At 40.8% G+C, this 16,921-nt stretch overlaps 2 protein-coding genes across 2 annotated transcripts in view; both read left to right on the top strand.

The window, feature by feature from the left end:
- Positions 1 to 940: 940 nt before the first annotated feature.
- rxylt1 (ribitol xylosyltransferase 1) lies at positions 941 to 4,856 on the top strand. Its single transcript, XM_083893171.1, has 6 exons — positions 941 to 1,133; positions 1,265 to 1,453; positions 2,106 to 2,208; positions 2,367 to 2,681; positions 2,812 to 2,982; positions 4,129 to 4,856. The coding sequence occupies exons 1-6, from the start codon at positions 986 to 988 to the stop codon at positions 4,529 to 4,531; spliced, it is 1,329 nt and encodes a 442-aa protein (XP_083749297.1). The 5' UTR covers positions 941 to 985; the 3' UTR covers positions 4,532 to 4,856.
- Positions 4,857 to 6,537: 1,681 nt separating this feature from the next.
- The window catches only part of srgap1a (SLIT-ROBO Rho GTPase activating protein 1a), a 75,963-nt gene continuing 65,579 nt past the window's right edge, over positions 6,538 to 16,921 (top strand). Inside the window, exon 1 of the mRNA XM_083893571.1 lies at positions 6,538 to 7,154. Within this exon, the coding sequence (XP_083749697.1) occupies positions 7,091 to 7,154 (64 nt within the window). The 5' untranslated portion in view covers positions 6,538 to 7,090. The remainder of the gene's footprint in view (positions 7,155 to 16,921) is intronic.

Here is a 16,921-nt window from a genome sequence, read left to right as displayed (position 1 = left end):
GTAGGTTCGGAGGAGCATGTATTCTTCCAGAAACGTCATAGTGGGAGCCATGGCAAGAACAGTAGTATCCACCGTAGTCACCGGCGTTGGCGATGGGCACGCAATCCAAAATATGAGCGCACACCGAGGACGATGACGTAGCTGGGGTTAACCACTCTATCCTTGTCATCTTCAGGGTGACGCAGCTCTGCAATATTCACAGGCGCCTCTCTAACAGAAGAACTGATTTAGTTGTATTCGTTGTTTACTTTCAGTTGAAGTATGTGACGTGACGCTACTTCCTGCTAGCGACAAAAAGTCACCATCCGTGTGAACAGGCTGATAAAAGCATAGAAAGTACACCAGCTTCACTCTTAACACAGTGACTAAATATGTCAAATGGGAAGTGCCAGTAAGCAGAGTTTTACCATGTTATCGTTCAGCTCAAAGATCTTATGGCTACTTTGACAGCAGATCTGCCCCTTCACAGCGGAAGGCACCAGCTCCTTAGCTGAGGAGAAAACCATACTTTTAACCGCGTGTTTGGTTGCCTGCATCAGGGACGAGCGGCTAAAGGCAGCATCTCCTCTGCAAAACAGAGAAATTTAAACCCTAACCATACGCCCACAGTATGGAATGCGATATTGTATAATCTAACCAGACTCAATTTGATTTGCGTTACCAGAAAAACCTTCCGGTCTCAGAACGTTCCGCTCTTTGTGACGCCTGAACCAAGTGGATTTATCGAATTATTATAGCGGGGATTTTTTTAAATTACAAAATGTACAGAATATATGACTCTTTAAAATGGACTTTAAAATAGCAAATTATTAGTCGTAATCACAGAAATAAAAAAACAAACCGAAATTAACCAATAATATCCAACAGGCATTCATCTAAGCCAGCTATTTATAGGGGTCCTCATGATGTAAACAAGTGTCCTCCCCTAAAAAAACGGTGGTGAGCTACACAATGGTGACATGAGAAGGAAAAAAAGAAAAGAAAAATGAAAATTCCAAAAAGGAAATTATTCCTTCTAATTATTTTTGCTTATGTCGCATTTTCACTCTATGCGGCATACAATGTCTTCTTCAGCACTAAAGTAATTTCCCGCGTCCACAGGGTGGTGAAGAAAGAGCCAGGAGCACCCTCAGGTAAATTTGCCTAACTGTAGTCTAGCCATGATGAAATAATCGACATTCTTCTAAAGTACTTAAGACTTCGATGCGTGTCGATACGCTTAGTTCTTATATTATTTTGTATAATTCTTGTATTGTGTTTACAGGTGTTGTCAGAGATGGCGGTGCTGTTGCTCCATTTGTTGCAGATGAGTGGAATCCGTGGGAGGATGAAGAGGTGGAGTACAACTCTGCTCTGAGCAAAAGGAGAGAGGCCTTTAAACAGCACCTTAATCGAATTGATAAGAACAAACCCCAAAGATTCAAAGTCCAAGTGTGGGGGAAAGCTGCCATTGGTAGGTTTTTCACTTGGTTTATCAAATAATCTGTGATCTGGTCATGCTGTTACTTCACACTTGTAGTTTCCACGTGCTTACCCATCACATTAGAGTAACGATAATATGAAAGGAGGCATTAATAAAAGAAAATGTTATATTATTTGTTACACTCATTTAACTACTACCCTCTTTAATACACACATGTCTTTAGAGCCTTAAAATAAAGATTTTGCATTCATGAATATTGTTCATGCAAGGAAAAGATAACTAGCCCACTTGCATAAATAAATATTATCAGGTTTGTCTTCAGTGTAATGTATAATCCAAAGTGTAAAAGTATTAAACATTTACATTACGATTTTCAATAGTACAAGATACAAAATAAAGCAAACACCCTAAACAAGTGCGTGGAGTGTTTTAGTTGTACATCGTTTTAAGAAGTGTGGTTTTGATTACATTAGAGAAAGGGCTACAACTTTGATGGTCTTGAGGATTAGAAATTATACTTTTTATAATCTATAATTTTTACATGATAATACCAGTAATGTCTACATATACAGTGAGTATGTGGCTGTGGAAGCCTTGCAACATATTACTCATTACAGTCTGGTACAACATACAGTACATTTATATTTTAATTTCAGAAGTAAACCCTCTTTATTCTTCTCAGGACTTTACCTTTGGGAACATATTTTAGAAGGACCCCTCAACCCTACTGACAAGGTGGCACAATGGAGAGAGGGGGAGCTGCAGTCAGGAAAACTTGATTTCAGGTAATATGTCACTGATGTTGTCTTCTGAAAAAAGAAAAAAAAAACCTGCTCAGCCCAAACATACAAACAATGAAATACACCTCACTAACAAACCACCATTGATAAAGGCAGTTACACTAGTTATATCTTTATCCATCCCCTTTTACCCTTGTTGTTAGTTTCTACACAGGTCCTGCTGTTGTCCAGGGCCATGTTCCTCTGGATATGAACAGTCTGGTTCTGGTTCTGAATGGCCGTGAACAGCAAAAGGTTTCTTACTCCACACGATGGTTGGAGCATGTCCAAGCTCTGGTGCAGTCCCACACTGTGATGCATGTGGCTGTGGTCCTGCTTGGCAATGAGCACTGCAACAACGCCTGGATCGGTCCCTACCTAAAGAGAAATGGGGGCTTTGTGGATCTGCTGTTTCTAGTGTACGACAGCCCCTGGGTCAATGACAAAGATGTCTTCCAGTGGCCCCTCGGTGTTGCAACGTACGTCATCTTGTAGTTCTCTTTGCATGTGTTAGTATGTTAGCATTGTGTTAGGCATTGATTATATTGTGCAGGTTATCTTGTAAATTGATAATATGGTCTAACATGTTGTTCTGTTTTCTTTGTGCAGATACAGGCAGTTTCCTATGATCAGGCCTAATGCCCAGCTGATTACCTCCAACAGACCATACCTCTGCAATTTCCTTGGAACTGTGTACAAAAATTCCTCCAGAGAAACACTCATGCAAGTGCTAACACATTCAGGCCTGGATAAGGACTGCATTACCAATGCAAGAGAGAAGTAAGTATTGTTTAGCACTGATGTGGTATATTAGACTGATTATAATGTTGAGAACATTTGTCCATCAAAGCTCTTCTTACCTACACGAGAGCAGCATCTGGCTCTTCAGCCCCTCTGCAGTGGCTCCCTGTAGCTTTGATTTTTTTTTCTAAGTGGACACCTCTTATTACAAGATCAAGGCGAGAAATAAGTGTTATATTTGGTCTACGAAAAAATATGGATCACATCACATTAAATATGGAAAGCCATTCCCAACACTGAAATTAAATCATGTGTACATGAAGGAAGTACACATTCTTTACACCCACATACTACACACACAGCTTTTTTTAAGCATGAACTACATAAAATCTAAACATTGTTTTATTTATTTCCAAGTGTAATAATGGAAGGACTCAAATAGATCTACAAAGTTCTATGGTTTACTTGAAGGTAGGCCTACACATATTAGTGTCTTTTTGCCCTTTTGTTAACAGGTAAAAACAGCTTTCCTTTTGTAGTTCTTATGAAAATGTCATCTTAATTTTATGGGTCAAATAGGTTTTGCGGCTCCAGATTAATTATATTTGGTATATAATTATATTATATACCAAAATGTCTCTTCTGATTAGTGTATCCTATTCACTATAATAAGACTTTTCTAAAACTGTTCAGGCATGATGTTAAATACAGCTACAGTTAATTATAGTAAATTATCAGACATCCACCAAACTCAATTAACTGTCAAATTAATTCAAGGCTCCTGCCTTGAATTATTGGAAATACTTTATCTTATTAATGTCTTAAAGGTTCAAGTCCTCACTTATGCTGTTAAATTTCTTTGAGCTTTCATAGTGAATTGTACCACATGAATTGTGACTAAATGGACTAAAAATCACAAAGAAGATGATACCCTCTAGGTTTACTGAACACTTATATAAGAATAATCTTCCTTATGTATTTGCTTGAACAGTTAAAACAGCAAAAATGTCTGCCTATATTTTACTATTACTTTTATAGAATGTGAAGAACTGTGGTCTGCTTTTATTTTCTTCTCAATAGAGTTACAGTTCATAGAAATAATATCTCCTGTTATTATTTCTGTAAATTAAAATGTAGCTTTGGCTATCTAACAACATTTCTGTTAACCCTCCACTCCCTCCTCAGGTGGCTTCCTCAGGAGACAACAGACAGTTTGAGGCGCTATCAGACTGCACTGGCCCAGAGTGAGCTCACCCTCTGCCCTGTCGGGATCAACACGGAGTGCTACCGCATCTATGAAGCCAGCTCTTACGGCTCAGTGCCTGTGGTGGAAGACGCATTGACACCTGGCACGTGTGCAGCAGGACCCAGCTCCCCGCTGCGTCTCCTCAAAGCTGCAGGAGCGCCATTCATCTTCGTCACTGACTGGAAAGAGCTGCCGGCCATCTTGGAGAGGGAGAGAGCACTGAGCCACGAGCAGAGGGTGGACAGGAGGAGGAGGCTGTTGGAGTGGTACGCCAGTTTCCGTCAGCAGATGAAAGAGAGGTTCACTGAGGTTATCGAGGAGACTTTCTTCAAAACCGGCTGACTGTGATGCTTAACCAACAAACCTCTTAAAGATGAACAGGGGGGGAACACTTAACAGTTATTTAATTTCTTTATTGTGGAAAATGTGATGTACTACTGGAATAGTGAACCTGGTGATGTTCAGTGTAATTCCCGTGCAGGGTATTATAAAGCTGTTATGTATGTTGTAATGTTTTAAACTTTTATTGAAAAAAGAAAAGAAATAAAAGTTTAAAAGTCTTGTAATGGCCTTAAATCCATTACTATATATTTATGACTTTAAATATTTACTTTGTGAACGGTCTGGGCATTTTGAAATCATGAGTAACATGCTGCCTTTGCCTCTGCTCTTTGCTCTCCTGCAGTATTTGAATTGTTTTATATCTCTCTCTGTTTGTATGGATTTAATATTGTGATTTGTTTTTCTTTTTGAAAGACTACAATGTAGGTGTATACTGAGATGATAATGCGTTTTTAGATCTTATTTTGAAATGGTACATAGATCTATTTTGTATTGTGAGCAGCTAGAGTGGATGTTTGTGTGGCATGGGTCACCTTTTTGGTGATGGCAGCGAAAAACTACATTTTTGTTCAATTTATCTCAGTCCAGTGCTGCATGTTTTTAGACAGTGCAATACATTAAAATGGAGAGTTGTTCTGTAGTCCGTGGATGTGATGTCCTGTGTTTTCATTTACCCTGAAGATGGCGCTGTGGACCAACTAGTTTTCAATGCCACTTACTACTTTTAACTCCAGACAAATGCTTTCTGAATGAAGGAGAAAAGCTTTCAAACATTTACATTTATTAAGCTAACACAGATTAAATACAGCAACTATAAGTGCTTTGGTATTCTCAGATTCTTCTTATTTTCAAGCTCTGACTTAAATAATATATGTAAATTATAAGTGTAATATTATAGTATAATATTAAATCTATAAATCTTTAGGGACACACCTGAATTTTTTATCTTGGCCATCTGCCTCCAATGGATCCTGTGTCTTCTTTTTCTTTCAGGGCAACAGCACTGGATGCATGTATATTTGGTTGCTGACTGTTTAAAATTACAAAATTATACAAAGGCAAGTCTTTAGACACGGTGCATTTTATTAAAAGGTAAAATAATCCTCCACGACAGGGAAATCTGATAGTGCAAATATTAAAGTTGTATGTTAGTATTATAAACAGCAAGAAATACACAAAATACAGGGGGGGGGGGGGTAATACATCAAAATCATTAAAAACATTTTTTACCAAAGAGGTAGAACCTCATTTCTAATGTTAATTATGGTGTATGTGTGTATACTTGTATTTGTTACCTCTTTAGGAACTTTTCTGGCATAAAAGGTAATCCTGTCAGGACCAGTAGTGATCATGGATATACCAAGACCTGGTGCTAGTGAGGCAGAACCTAATATCTGGCAATGCGGTGTCCTCAGAAGAATAGCTATGCAAATCTCTCATTCTGTGTGTGTTTGTTCCATGTATTATGAATGTTATGGGGACCTAAACCTGTTCACATTATTTGTACTTGTCCCCACGTATATTACTATAATGTGTGGTTAGGGTGACTTTATTAGTTATGGTTAAGATTAGAGTAAGCTTCCAGTAAATCAATGCCATGTCCCCTGAAGCCATAGAAACCAGACTATTTGTTTACCTATCTGGTATTCCTTATGTTGTGGGGACCTAAATCTGTTTACACATCACGTGAATTACTTGACAAGACATGTTTTAAAGTTATTCTGAGGTTAGGGCTAGGTCAAAGTCAGGGTTCGGATTAGGCCAGTAGTAATTATAGTTCAGGTTAGAGTAAGTCTCCAGGAAATGAATGTAATGTCCTCTGAAGTCATGGAAACCAGAGCGTGTGTGTATGCGTGTGTGTATGTGTGTGTATGTGTGTGTATCCCTCCCTCGTCTTCCTCCCCTCTCTGCCTGGCTCCGGCTGCTGTGTGCTGCAGTCGGTCTGTCCTGTCCGCTCTGAGCCTACTGCCGGGAGTTGGTGGTGGTGGAGGGGGGAAGGAGGAACCGTCGAGGGACAGCGAGCCAGTCAGCTCGGGGGGGAGTGAGAGAGAGAGAGAGAGAGACAGCGAATCCCAAACTGGGAACCACTGCGAAAACTCTACACACGCTCGGAACAGTGTGTGACTTTGGGGACGATTTGTTAGCGCCACTTTTACCGGGAGCCGAGAAAAGCTGCTGTGAAACTTACGTGACAGTTTTTTTTCTGTCCCATCTTCTTCTCCTTGTTGTGCAGCTGGAGCAGCGGCAGTAACGTCGGTGCTGTTGCTCCCGGAGTTGAGTGGATTCATAGGTTGGAGCAGGATTGCGCATTGGCCCTAGTGTGGTGTGTGTTTCTACCGCTTCTCCACGGGGACGAGGAACAATGCCGGAATAACCGTTTCCCTCCGAGTTTGCGCCTTTCCCGGAGTCATTTCGTGTGTTTGTTTGTGTGTGTGTGTCGCTGTTCATTCCCCCCCCCTCTTGTGCGGGATGCGTTGGCTGCTGTAGGATTTGTTGCTTGTTGACAAACAGTTTTCACAAGAAGTTTCCAACAAGCTTGGGACACAAGACGACGCCAAAATGTCCACGCCGAGGTTTAAAAAGGATAAAGAGATCATCGCGGACTACGAGAGTCAAGTGAAAGGTAAGGGGGAATGTGTTTTTGGAAGCGTGATGAAAGAAATAAGTGGGACCAGGCGAGTTCATCTCTACCTGCATGTATGAGTCATAGCATGTGATGTGTTCAATGAAAAAAAGAAAAGATGATGTCCTGTAGCTGTTTCCTTCCATCCAAGGCTGTTTTAGTTGTTAAGAACTTTTAAAAGTACAAAGTTGAAGAGTATTTAATTTGTGGAAAAAGAGCATAAGAGAAGTTAGAAGTTAGTTATACCAAAAAAATACCAATAAGTAATTACAAAACTATACACACTTAAGAGTAGCTTAAAAATGTTCGATGTTGGGTTAAAGGGTCAAATAATATACATTGAAAAATACAAATTATGTAATGGGTTGGAATGAATGGACATGACCTCAGACTGTGTTGCACACAGTAAAAACACCGTTGTTTTCAGTCTGGATTTAAAATTAAAAGTAGTTCAGTCTAATTGTATGCATGTCTGCATTTGAAAGGGTGAACTTTATTAGCAAAATAAAAAGATTGCTGTTCGAGTTCAGGAGCACCGGTGACTCTTTTTGTTCACTCGTTTTGCACGTGAAAAGCACATGTAATTGCTCAGCAGCACATTCGCCACAGACCCACAGCACCGATCACTATCTTTCACAGGTGCAGCCAATCAAATCATCAGTACAAGTCGATTGACCAATCAGGTCACAGCAATTCAGTGCAGCGATCACATTTGACTATCACTACTCTGTCTGCTGCATTTTTCTTTGTTATGTAACACGTTTAACAACCTGTTACTGTCTGAGCTGGAGTCGTTTGAGGGTTTCTCACTATCACAGTTGGTGTAAGACTTTGTAGTAACTGCTTTGTCTCCACAGGGTTATGCAACTGAGGCCATGTATTTAAATTTTATCATGATAAAAGCGTTCAAATCAATCAATTATTCATGATTATAGTAATAAGTGATATTTAAAGGAACAGTGTGCAACTTTCCTGGCAGAAAGTGAACATGCTTCCCTTAAGTATGTTTGTCTATTAGGTGTATAATTGAAATACAAATAGCAAGGGTCTTCTTTTTATGGAGACTGTTGTGTTTCTACATCAGTACAGCATGGGTTTCATGTTTAAAACAGAAGCTTATTAAAAGAATAAGAATGTAGTTTCTGGTATGTGAAGGCCACCGTAGTTCCTGACACACAAGGGGGTTTCAACCTGCAGTCCGACTATTAAATGTCAGTAAATTGTAAACAGTTGGCTACAATAATTAAGTCATTACTGAAATAACTGCCTTCTGTTCTCTTAATTATTGAACAGATTTAAGTTCCCAAATTGTTCAGCTTTTAATTGCTGAACCACAATTACTTATTTCAGAAGTATGGGGTAAATCATTCAAATCTTCTATGCGTTATATCTCAAGGAACATAAACACAACTTTGAACTTTTGTTTTAATGCTGTTGAAGAAAATTATATTGCTATAGTTGTTCCAGCTTCCCCCAGATTGCTTTAAACTGAAGTGTTCTTATGGGTAAAGATTCAGTTTGTTTCTTGGGGGCACTTCAGAAGAATTGGGCGCTGGTGCCTGTGTCTCTCTTTTCTTTTTAAAACACTTCTTCACCCTCTTTAGTACCTTCTTGATGTTTCAAGGCCACACACACAGTTCAAAGTACAAGGTTGCCATGTGGCTTGATTTAGCTATTTGAAGGTGATTTAAATGTATGCGCGACACCCTAATGATACCACCCTAACTTATCTTGTGTCCTCCGTCCCCTTCATGTGCCCCCATGCATGCAGAGCAGAGTACTTTGCTCCCAAACAGGCCAGCACAGGAAAGAGGCAGTTGCTGCTCCAGGGTAACCATGGGGATTTGGCCCAGAGCCAATCAACACTGTCCTACACTTCTGTTAGCATTCTGAAATACCACCTATTCACGTCCCCAGAAAAAGGACAGAGGTTAGTAGGGGTCGTTGGGGTTTAGATTTGTGTAGATGGGAGAAGGAAGCAGTTCAGATTGAGGAATTACACGGCTGCATGTGGCCGAGCACAAGTTCTCATTTGCAAGGAATGCTCAGTACCCTTTCTTCTCTGGGAGAATGACTAAGGGCTTTCAGCCGATAATAGAGGATGATGCACAGTCATAGGGGATGCTGAACAAGAGATTACGAAGCCTCTCATTTGACATGCAGGACCCAGCGGGGTCGTAATAAAACTCGATGGTGATGAGAATCGCTAGTGCTTGATGAGACCACTGGTGCCCCAGTTAATAAATATGAAGGTGTTTTTGTTTTGATAAAGATATGCTGTATCAAATGTGAGGGCAATGCACTGGGGCTGTGTTGGATGTTTGGTTATTATTATTATCATCGTACAGATATTATTTTAGGGGAGCCAACATCAAAGGAAGTGCCAGGTTTGCATAAAGTACCGTACGTATGTTTTGCAATGCAAATCGGCATTGGTCGGCCTCTTTGAATGTTGCTTTAGTTGATTTATTAATATTTATATTTTGTACACCGACATTTTTGGAGTACGCATAACATCGTCCGCCTTTTATCACAGGTAACGGTGGCAAAAATGACTGTTTTTCATTAATATGCTAATTAACCACGGTGTGTTTGTGTTTACTCCTGTTGTCATGTTTTACATTGAGAGCAATCAGTAGGTCAAATGAGATTATATGGAATGAGAGCTGCCAGGCTCATTAGCAAATCAGCAGTTAGCAGTTGAAGAAAATGCTTGGAAACATGGTTTGCTTAATTTTTTGCCAGCATTAGATTTTCTGCTCCTGGTTTTGCAGCTGTTAAGGGTTTTTTTTATGAGTTAAGAGTTTGCAGCGATAATGAGTGGAATCACATCTGCAGTGAAGTTGTGGTAGCCAGAGGTAGAGTCTTTAAAAGGGGCTCAAGTAGCTGAACTACAAACAGCCCAGAAAACAGCTGGAGCAGATGTTGGAGTTTTTTAGCCTGCAGTGCACCTTTAAAATTAGTGTAATTATGACAATGATTTTGACAAATACCTGGCAAACAGTTTTCGTCTGATCTTAAACAACAACATCTGGAGCCATCTATCCTGATATTGATAAGGCACATTGAGTTATTTTGCAGCATTTTTTTCCCATCCATATCGTTAGGATTGCTGTTTTTGGGCCGACTTTTCAATTAGCTGACATGTTCTTGTTCTAAAATAACCGTCCAACATTTCATTTTTTAACCCTCCCCCTCAGAATAGATAACTGTGTTGGAAGTTTAAGAAAAGATCCTTTCACTGAAAAAGCTCTGGATCATGGGAATTATGTATATATATTTATATAATTATAAAAAAAATTTCTACAACCAGATTTTGCTCGTTTTTGGGAAAAACAGATACTTTAAGATTTGGTTAAGACAGTTTAAAGCTAACTGTGCACATCAGCTGCACTCAATTGAAGTTGTTTCAAACCAGTTCGGGTAAGGTTGTGGATACACTGGTATTCAATGTGTGGTGTAACTTAACTGCCTTGTTTTCTCCCTGACAAAGTGTTGGTTAGATGTCAGCCTGTGGCTTGCTGGTTGTGACAGGGGTGGTCGTGACTGCTATAGCAGGACTCTGAACTTCCGACAGGATTCTTCGCCTGGCTCATCATAAACTCTGCCCCCTTTGACCTGCCCTCATGGTATTTTGAAATCAGAGCCCTGCCACTCTGCATACTGAAAGAGAGTGGTCTGCAAATGTTTGTGTGGAGGGGGATTACAGGCAGGAAACTGCTCTGAGGTGGTGTGGTTGTGTCTATCTTTCAAATTAAATGGATTTGTCTTGTGGTTATATGCCACATATTTTTTTTTTTTTTTTACCTTTTCCATCTAAAAATGCATAAACCCTGCTCCACATACTCCTGCTCTCCACAGCACTCCAGTGTTTTTCAACCCAGTGAACAGAGAAGTCTGAAAATGCTGTTGGCTTTAATTTAGTTTGAAAACGCTCTTTGACAGTAAGTGTTTCCACCCAGTGGAATGGCACAAAGGTGTGTTTGTTCGTCGGCGTGTGTTATTATGGGTAGTTGAAAAATTATGGATGCCACCACCTGTGGCCATTCACCCTTTTTGCTGTTTTAATAAACTTTGCTGAGCAAAAGCAAGGCCTCACTTTCCCCTCTGTGCTTTTTTTTTTTGGCCGCTGTATTGTCACAACTTGAAAGTGACTCTGGTTAATTCAATTTCTTCTCAGAAAGGAGCAAATCAAGCCCACTGCTGCATGACATCAGCCGACACTAACTGAGTGAATCATACAGCGATTAGTGACAAAGTAGTCGCACGTGTCATTTTCAGTTACTAAAACCGTCCCCAGTGCCAAGTTACTCCATGCTCTCTTCTCATGATGTTGGGGCAGAGAGAAGTATCTGCGTGTGGAGCCAGAGTGTCGGGTAATGAGCTGGAGGAGATTCAGTGTACGTATCTACACTGCGTTAGCTAATATAAGGCACACATTGCTAATTGAATTGGGTATTGAAACACAGAAAACAGAGGAATTAAAAGTGAAGGGGAATTAAATGTGAAATAAAAGGGAAAGCTAAAGGGTGATAAGAGATTTTAGATACTTTCTAAACAACCTTAATTCCCTTGAACCACTGCTGGGACCCAGCAGATGGACAGACCGGAAGGCAGACAGACTCAGACTGACCATCAGGCCATGCTGCCGCCTGCAACACAGGATTAGGAGGAAGGAGATTGGGGGATGGGGAGGAGCAGTATGAGGTCAGTGCAGGAATAAGTGAAGGCGGTTGTCATAAGCTCTGACTTGGTTGACTTCTTTTAATCCATGTCTTTGTGTGTCTGCAGTTGTTTCATCTGCAGGATGTAAGACTTTTATGCTTTAAGTGGTAGCAAACACGCCCTAAGTTTAAAGTCTCTTGCTCTTTCTTATTTCCGGCGTTCACTTAAACATTGTGACATCTGCCACTTTGCCTTCCTTGTCTTTGTGTCAGTGGTTTTACTTACCTTGACAATCTGTTTACAAGCTGTGGCTCATCAGGCGACTCCATTTCTGTTCAATGAACCTCATGGAAGCCAAGTCTGAGCTGTGTGGAGCCCCAGGTCCTTCTTGTGCTCTCACTGTTTTCATGCAATTGTAGTAAGCATTGCTAAATGAACAACTTTTCAGTCCTTTGAATGCCCATTTACATGTGTGCAGTGTCACGTAGTTCAAAACATAAAAAAATATAAAGCTTTTTCAGGGAAGAAACATCTTGCAACATTGCTGCAGGTAATGAGGTGGTGTAAAATGTAGCTTAGGAGTCAGCGAAACTGATGATGATGCTTTCCTTTATAAGAACCCTCATTTTTTTCACAAGTCAGGTATTTTTATATATAACTGCTTACTTAATTGCACTCGCTACAAAAATAAACCTCTGGAAACGTCTTCATTTTCTTCTTTGGAGTTGAACAGCTGTTGGCACTTATTATGTTGCATTACTGCCCCCTTGTTCATCTTCTTCTCAGTAGTTTTCTTTTCACAAATTCTCTTTACATCCTGTTGGAAATCAACTCATAAAGTCTCTGACAATAACAGGAAAAAACTCATGGGGTATTGTCCATCAACACAGCTCCCTCAGTTCACATTTGAAGTTCACTGGTAAAAAAGGTGTATCCCTACATTTGAATTAATCAAATTGGTGCAACATGAGGTTTTACAGTGTCTCTTAAAAACAGTCATTCCCTTCTCCCCCTATCATAAACCATGTTTCCTACCAACCCCTGTAACGCTGATGAACGGAGGTTTAATTTACTGATCCTGCATATAGTCCAGGTCTCCTCCCCCCATTGTTCTTTCGCCTGCCTTGTCCTCGTGACTGAGGGCAATAGGCTTTGTGCTCCCCTTGTAATCAATAGCCAGAGAACAATCTCTAAAGGCACAGCTGCCATGTTGTGTGGCCCTGAGGAAAAGTGTGAAATGAACAATACGTCAACAGAATGTAGCCCTGAAGTTATTTGAACAGACAAGGCACCCTCAAAATATCTATACTATTTAATGTCTTCTACTCCATATATATGTGGTTTCCCCAGTATGTTCAGTCTGTATTTAGTTGTGCAGAGGAGAAACTGGACATAGTTTCCCATGGTGTCGGCTCTGAGCTTATCACCCTCACAATAAGAGCTCATTGTGGGTTGTGACAGTAGTAGGTCCAAACCGGAGTGGGCAGCCATTGTCGGTGTCAGACTAGTCATAGAAAGGTCTTGTGAGCTCTGTCCTGAACTCTCTACCATCCTCCCTCGAGATGGAATCCAGAGCCCCACTCGGTACATTTACATGACATAAGAAAAAAGTAATTGTGTTAGTCCAACTAAAACTTGTATACAGTAACCTAGATAAAACTGTCAAATTACCATAGCTGGACTCGGGCTCTCTGCACATGTTCCATAGGTGCAAAGCCTGGCCTTTGACCTGTAATTAATAAAATAACCTGATACACAGAAGAAAATCTCTACAGAAGACCTCTGCAAACATGGAAAGTATGACCTGGGGCCTAGGTGTGGGGTGTTTGGGTACAAAAACCATTTACATTTAAAGATCTGTCAGCCATGTTCTACTACAGCTTTCCCTGCTGATCAGTGATCACATATGGTGGATGTTCCTTTTCCTGTTATGTTTCCACTTACTTGCTTCTTAAGCTTCAAAGAGAGTTTCTCCACAGCTAGCATCAACATTAAAATAAACTAATCATGACAGATGGAGATGAATATGTGAATGTGAAGTATGTTATATCCCCCTTTTATCTTTTGGGGGCTTTTATGAAGCTGTTACATTCCCTAGAATCTCTCTTTACTTATTTGCAATGCTGGTCAGCTGTTTCCACAAATAGCACAATTATTTAATTGTCATGAGGCATAGTGTCATGTGGTTATTATGCAACAGATGAATAAGCTGATATTTCTTTAGATTTTCTTCTTGCCTATGGATTACTGTCAGATAAAGGCAAATGATCCAGCTGAGTCATCGACTATTTCTGGCACATTCACACACAGGAGTGTGATTGAACTACTTTGTTTCTACCCTCTCAATGACCCCCTGCTGGCGGCCTTTTGTCGCCAACAACTGACCTGAGCCCCCGGACCTCAGCCATGTAATTTCTCTTCACTTAGATGGATGTGCCTCTCCTGCTACTGAATGGTTAATGAATTTCATTTTGAGCTTGACTTGAATGTGCCATGGGCTTGCAAAGTAAATGATAACTGGCAAATCTGTTTCTGAAAATTATAGTTCTTGGAAATATGGAGCCACACAATGTTTTTTCACCACTTCATGAGACACAAAGCTATGGCTGTGGGCTTGTTCATTTTGAGAAGTCGGGAAAGTGGGATTAGAGCTTTCTTTTATCAACATTCATGGACATTTCAAGAAACACATCTCCCTTTTCTAGTATTTATAACTGGGGCACCCGGGGTTTGTTTCCTGAAGGAACTGGCACAACCGCAACACTGCACTTCCCAGTTCAAGGAAAACTTTGCCGTGTCATTTCTTATTCTAGTGGATGTTTTTAGGTTAGGATGAAGTGGAGCACATTGCTCTGAGCAAGAAGTCCCTGCAGACTCCTGACGGGCTGCTTTATTATAGTTTAATAGGAGTGATGTGCAAAGTTCTGTCCACCAGTGACATCCCGGTCAGATGCTTCAGTAATTTCCATCATTGTGGAGGATGATGACAGAATTACTGAAGCACCGTTACATCTGGTGAATATGTTTGTTTGCAATGATTGAAAATGTCAGCACAGTCTCTCTGTGTGCGTGTGTGTGTGTGTGCATATACTTGTTCAGTGTGGACACAGGCACTGTGGACAAGCCTCATATATCTTACTTTTTAATCAGACTGTGAGAAGGAAGCTACCATCTCCCCTGGGGTTCTGTGATTTGTTCTGGTTAATGGCGTGTCAGAGGTACGTGATGCATGGAACCTGGCTAGGTGTGTGGTGCATGCATGGTTGACTGTGCTGTGGTCTTACACCCGCACATTATGAAAGGGTGGCTTCTTTCCTCCCCTCTCAATAGTTGACAAAAAGAGAAAGCCCCAATCTTGCTCACTGTAGTGTGGAGAAACAAAGAGCAGTGAAAGCTGATCTGTCTGTTCTTTTCTTCTTCTTCCCTTTTTGTCTCTCGCTCTTGCTCTCTGAGCAGCTGCCCTGAGGTCAATTACATTTTCTGGCCATACTCAACTCGCATCACATGTGGTCATCCAGAAGCTCTAGGTGAACCTATGTGGTGTTGCCTCCGGTGGGCAAAGCTGCCATTTGATTTCACCTGTCTTGCCATGTCAAGTTTGTGTACCGCAGGAAAGATGACAAAAGCATCTAATGAGATATTTTGAAAGACGTTTTTTCAGTGGAAGACATGTCACCCAAGAGAGTGTGCTTAGAGTGTGAGAGACGTGGGAAGGATTGGCAGCTAAAGCTTCCCAGAGGGTAGTTTGGAGAAGATAACAGCACATAACTCTGTCATTTCCTCCATATTGGCTTCCACTATAATTATCTGGAAATTAGGTCTTTGTGAAACCTCCTGATCCCCCCATTTTATGTGTGTGTGTGCGCCTTTGAGCTGCTCATGTTAGCCTGTCTTTGGCCTCTGGTACCCTGTGAGGAAGGGTGGTAGGGGGTTGTCACTGATGACTTCCTCATTCCCCACAGCTTGGCTTTCACTGCAGATGCCTTGTGAAAAATCAGTCCCCGCAGGCTGTGAGCAAGTGTGTGACAAGGGGACTGATTGGTCCTCAGGCTACGTCAGACTACACTGTGGGATGCTTGTGTGGGCGCTTGGTCTGAAAGCTGAATGAGTGGAAAGATTTGGATGTGATTTAAAATACAACTGTCTCTATTAAAGCCAAGGACACACTTCATGACTTTCGGAGTCAGATGATCGTTGTGTGTGCATCTCACACTACATGATGTGCTGTCTTGTGATTAGATTTTGAAGTTGCTGTGAGTGCGCACGCTTTACAATCTTTCACTCAGAGTTGCCAACTGATATTTTTCCTAATGAAAACACATCTGTGTAGATTCTAATTGATCCAGGTCACAGTTTTTCAAAAGTCCTTGTATCAGTATCAACTGGAATTTCTTGAGAGGAGAAATCAGCAAGAAAGAAGCTTTCAAGAAAACCACATATTATGTTGTTAGTGATTCAATGACTTGTGACAGACAAGGTCACAAACTAGTCATCAATACCAGGATTAGTTTAGCTCAGCTTCATGTCTGCAGGTCAACTGTAGAACGCTTATCGTGACAATCTGTCACATTTTTTATGATGTTATCCTGTCCTTGTCTCTGATGGGCTGAGATAAGAATAGGACGATAGAGAGCTATCTTTGACAAGACAGTGGTATGCAAACGACAGCCAAGTTTAAGGTAGACCTGTTATCAAGTTAGGACAACAATCCATCAACACATTCATGATTTGTGAGTTATGATTTTTGTTTTTGTTTTTCTCCCACAAACCTGCCCTGCTGGTGGTGTTTTTAAATGTGTAGTTCACAGTCTGACAAACATGTAATTATCCTGCCCGATTGTTCTGCCCCCTCATCTCAAGATTCCTTTGTCAGGTGAGGATCTCTATGTTGGATCTTGGGAGGAGGATTGTGAAGCAAATATTTTTCCATGTCTCAGTTTAAACCACCAAACCCTGCCACACTGCAGTGAGCTGGCTGTCTCCTTCATGACAGCCTCATTATTATGCTTTGCAGTACAGCTGAGGCCCTACAAATGTTGCATCAGATGGAGACCAAAAAAAAACCTCCAGCATTTCTTTTGACATCACCTGTAACTGTGGTC

This window comes from Microchirus variegatus (genome assembly GCF_963457635.1).
Source record: "Microchirus variegatus genome assembly, chromosome: 8".
NCBI classification, from domain to species: domain Eukaryota; kingdom Metazoa; phylum Chordata; class Actinopteri; order Pleuronectiformes; family Soleidae; genus Microchirus; species Microchirus variegatus.
Note: the sequence above shows the minus strand (reverse complement) of the source record. Positions and strands in the feature narration are given on the sequence as shown.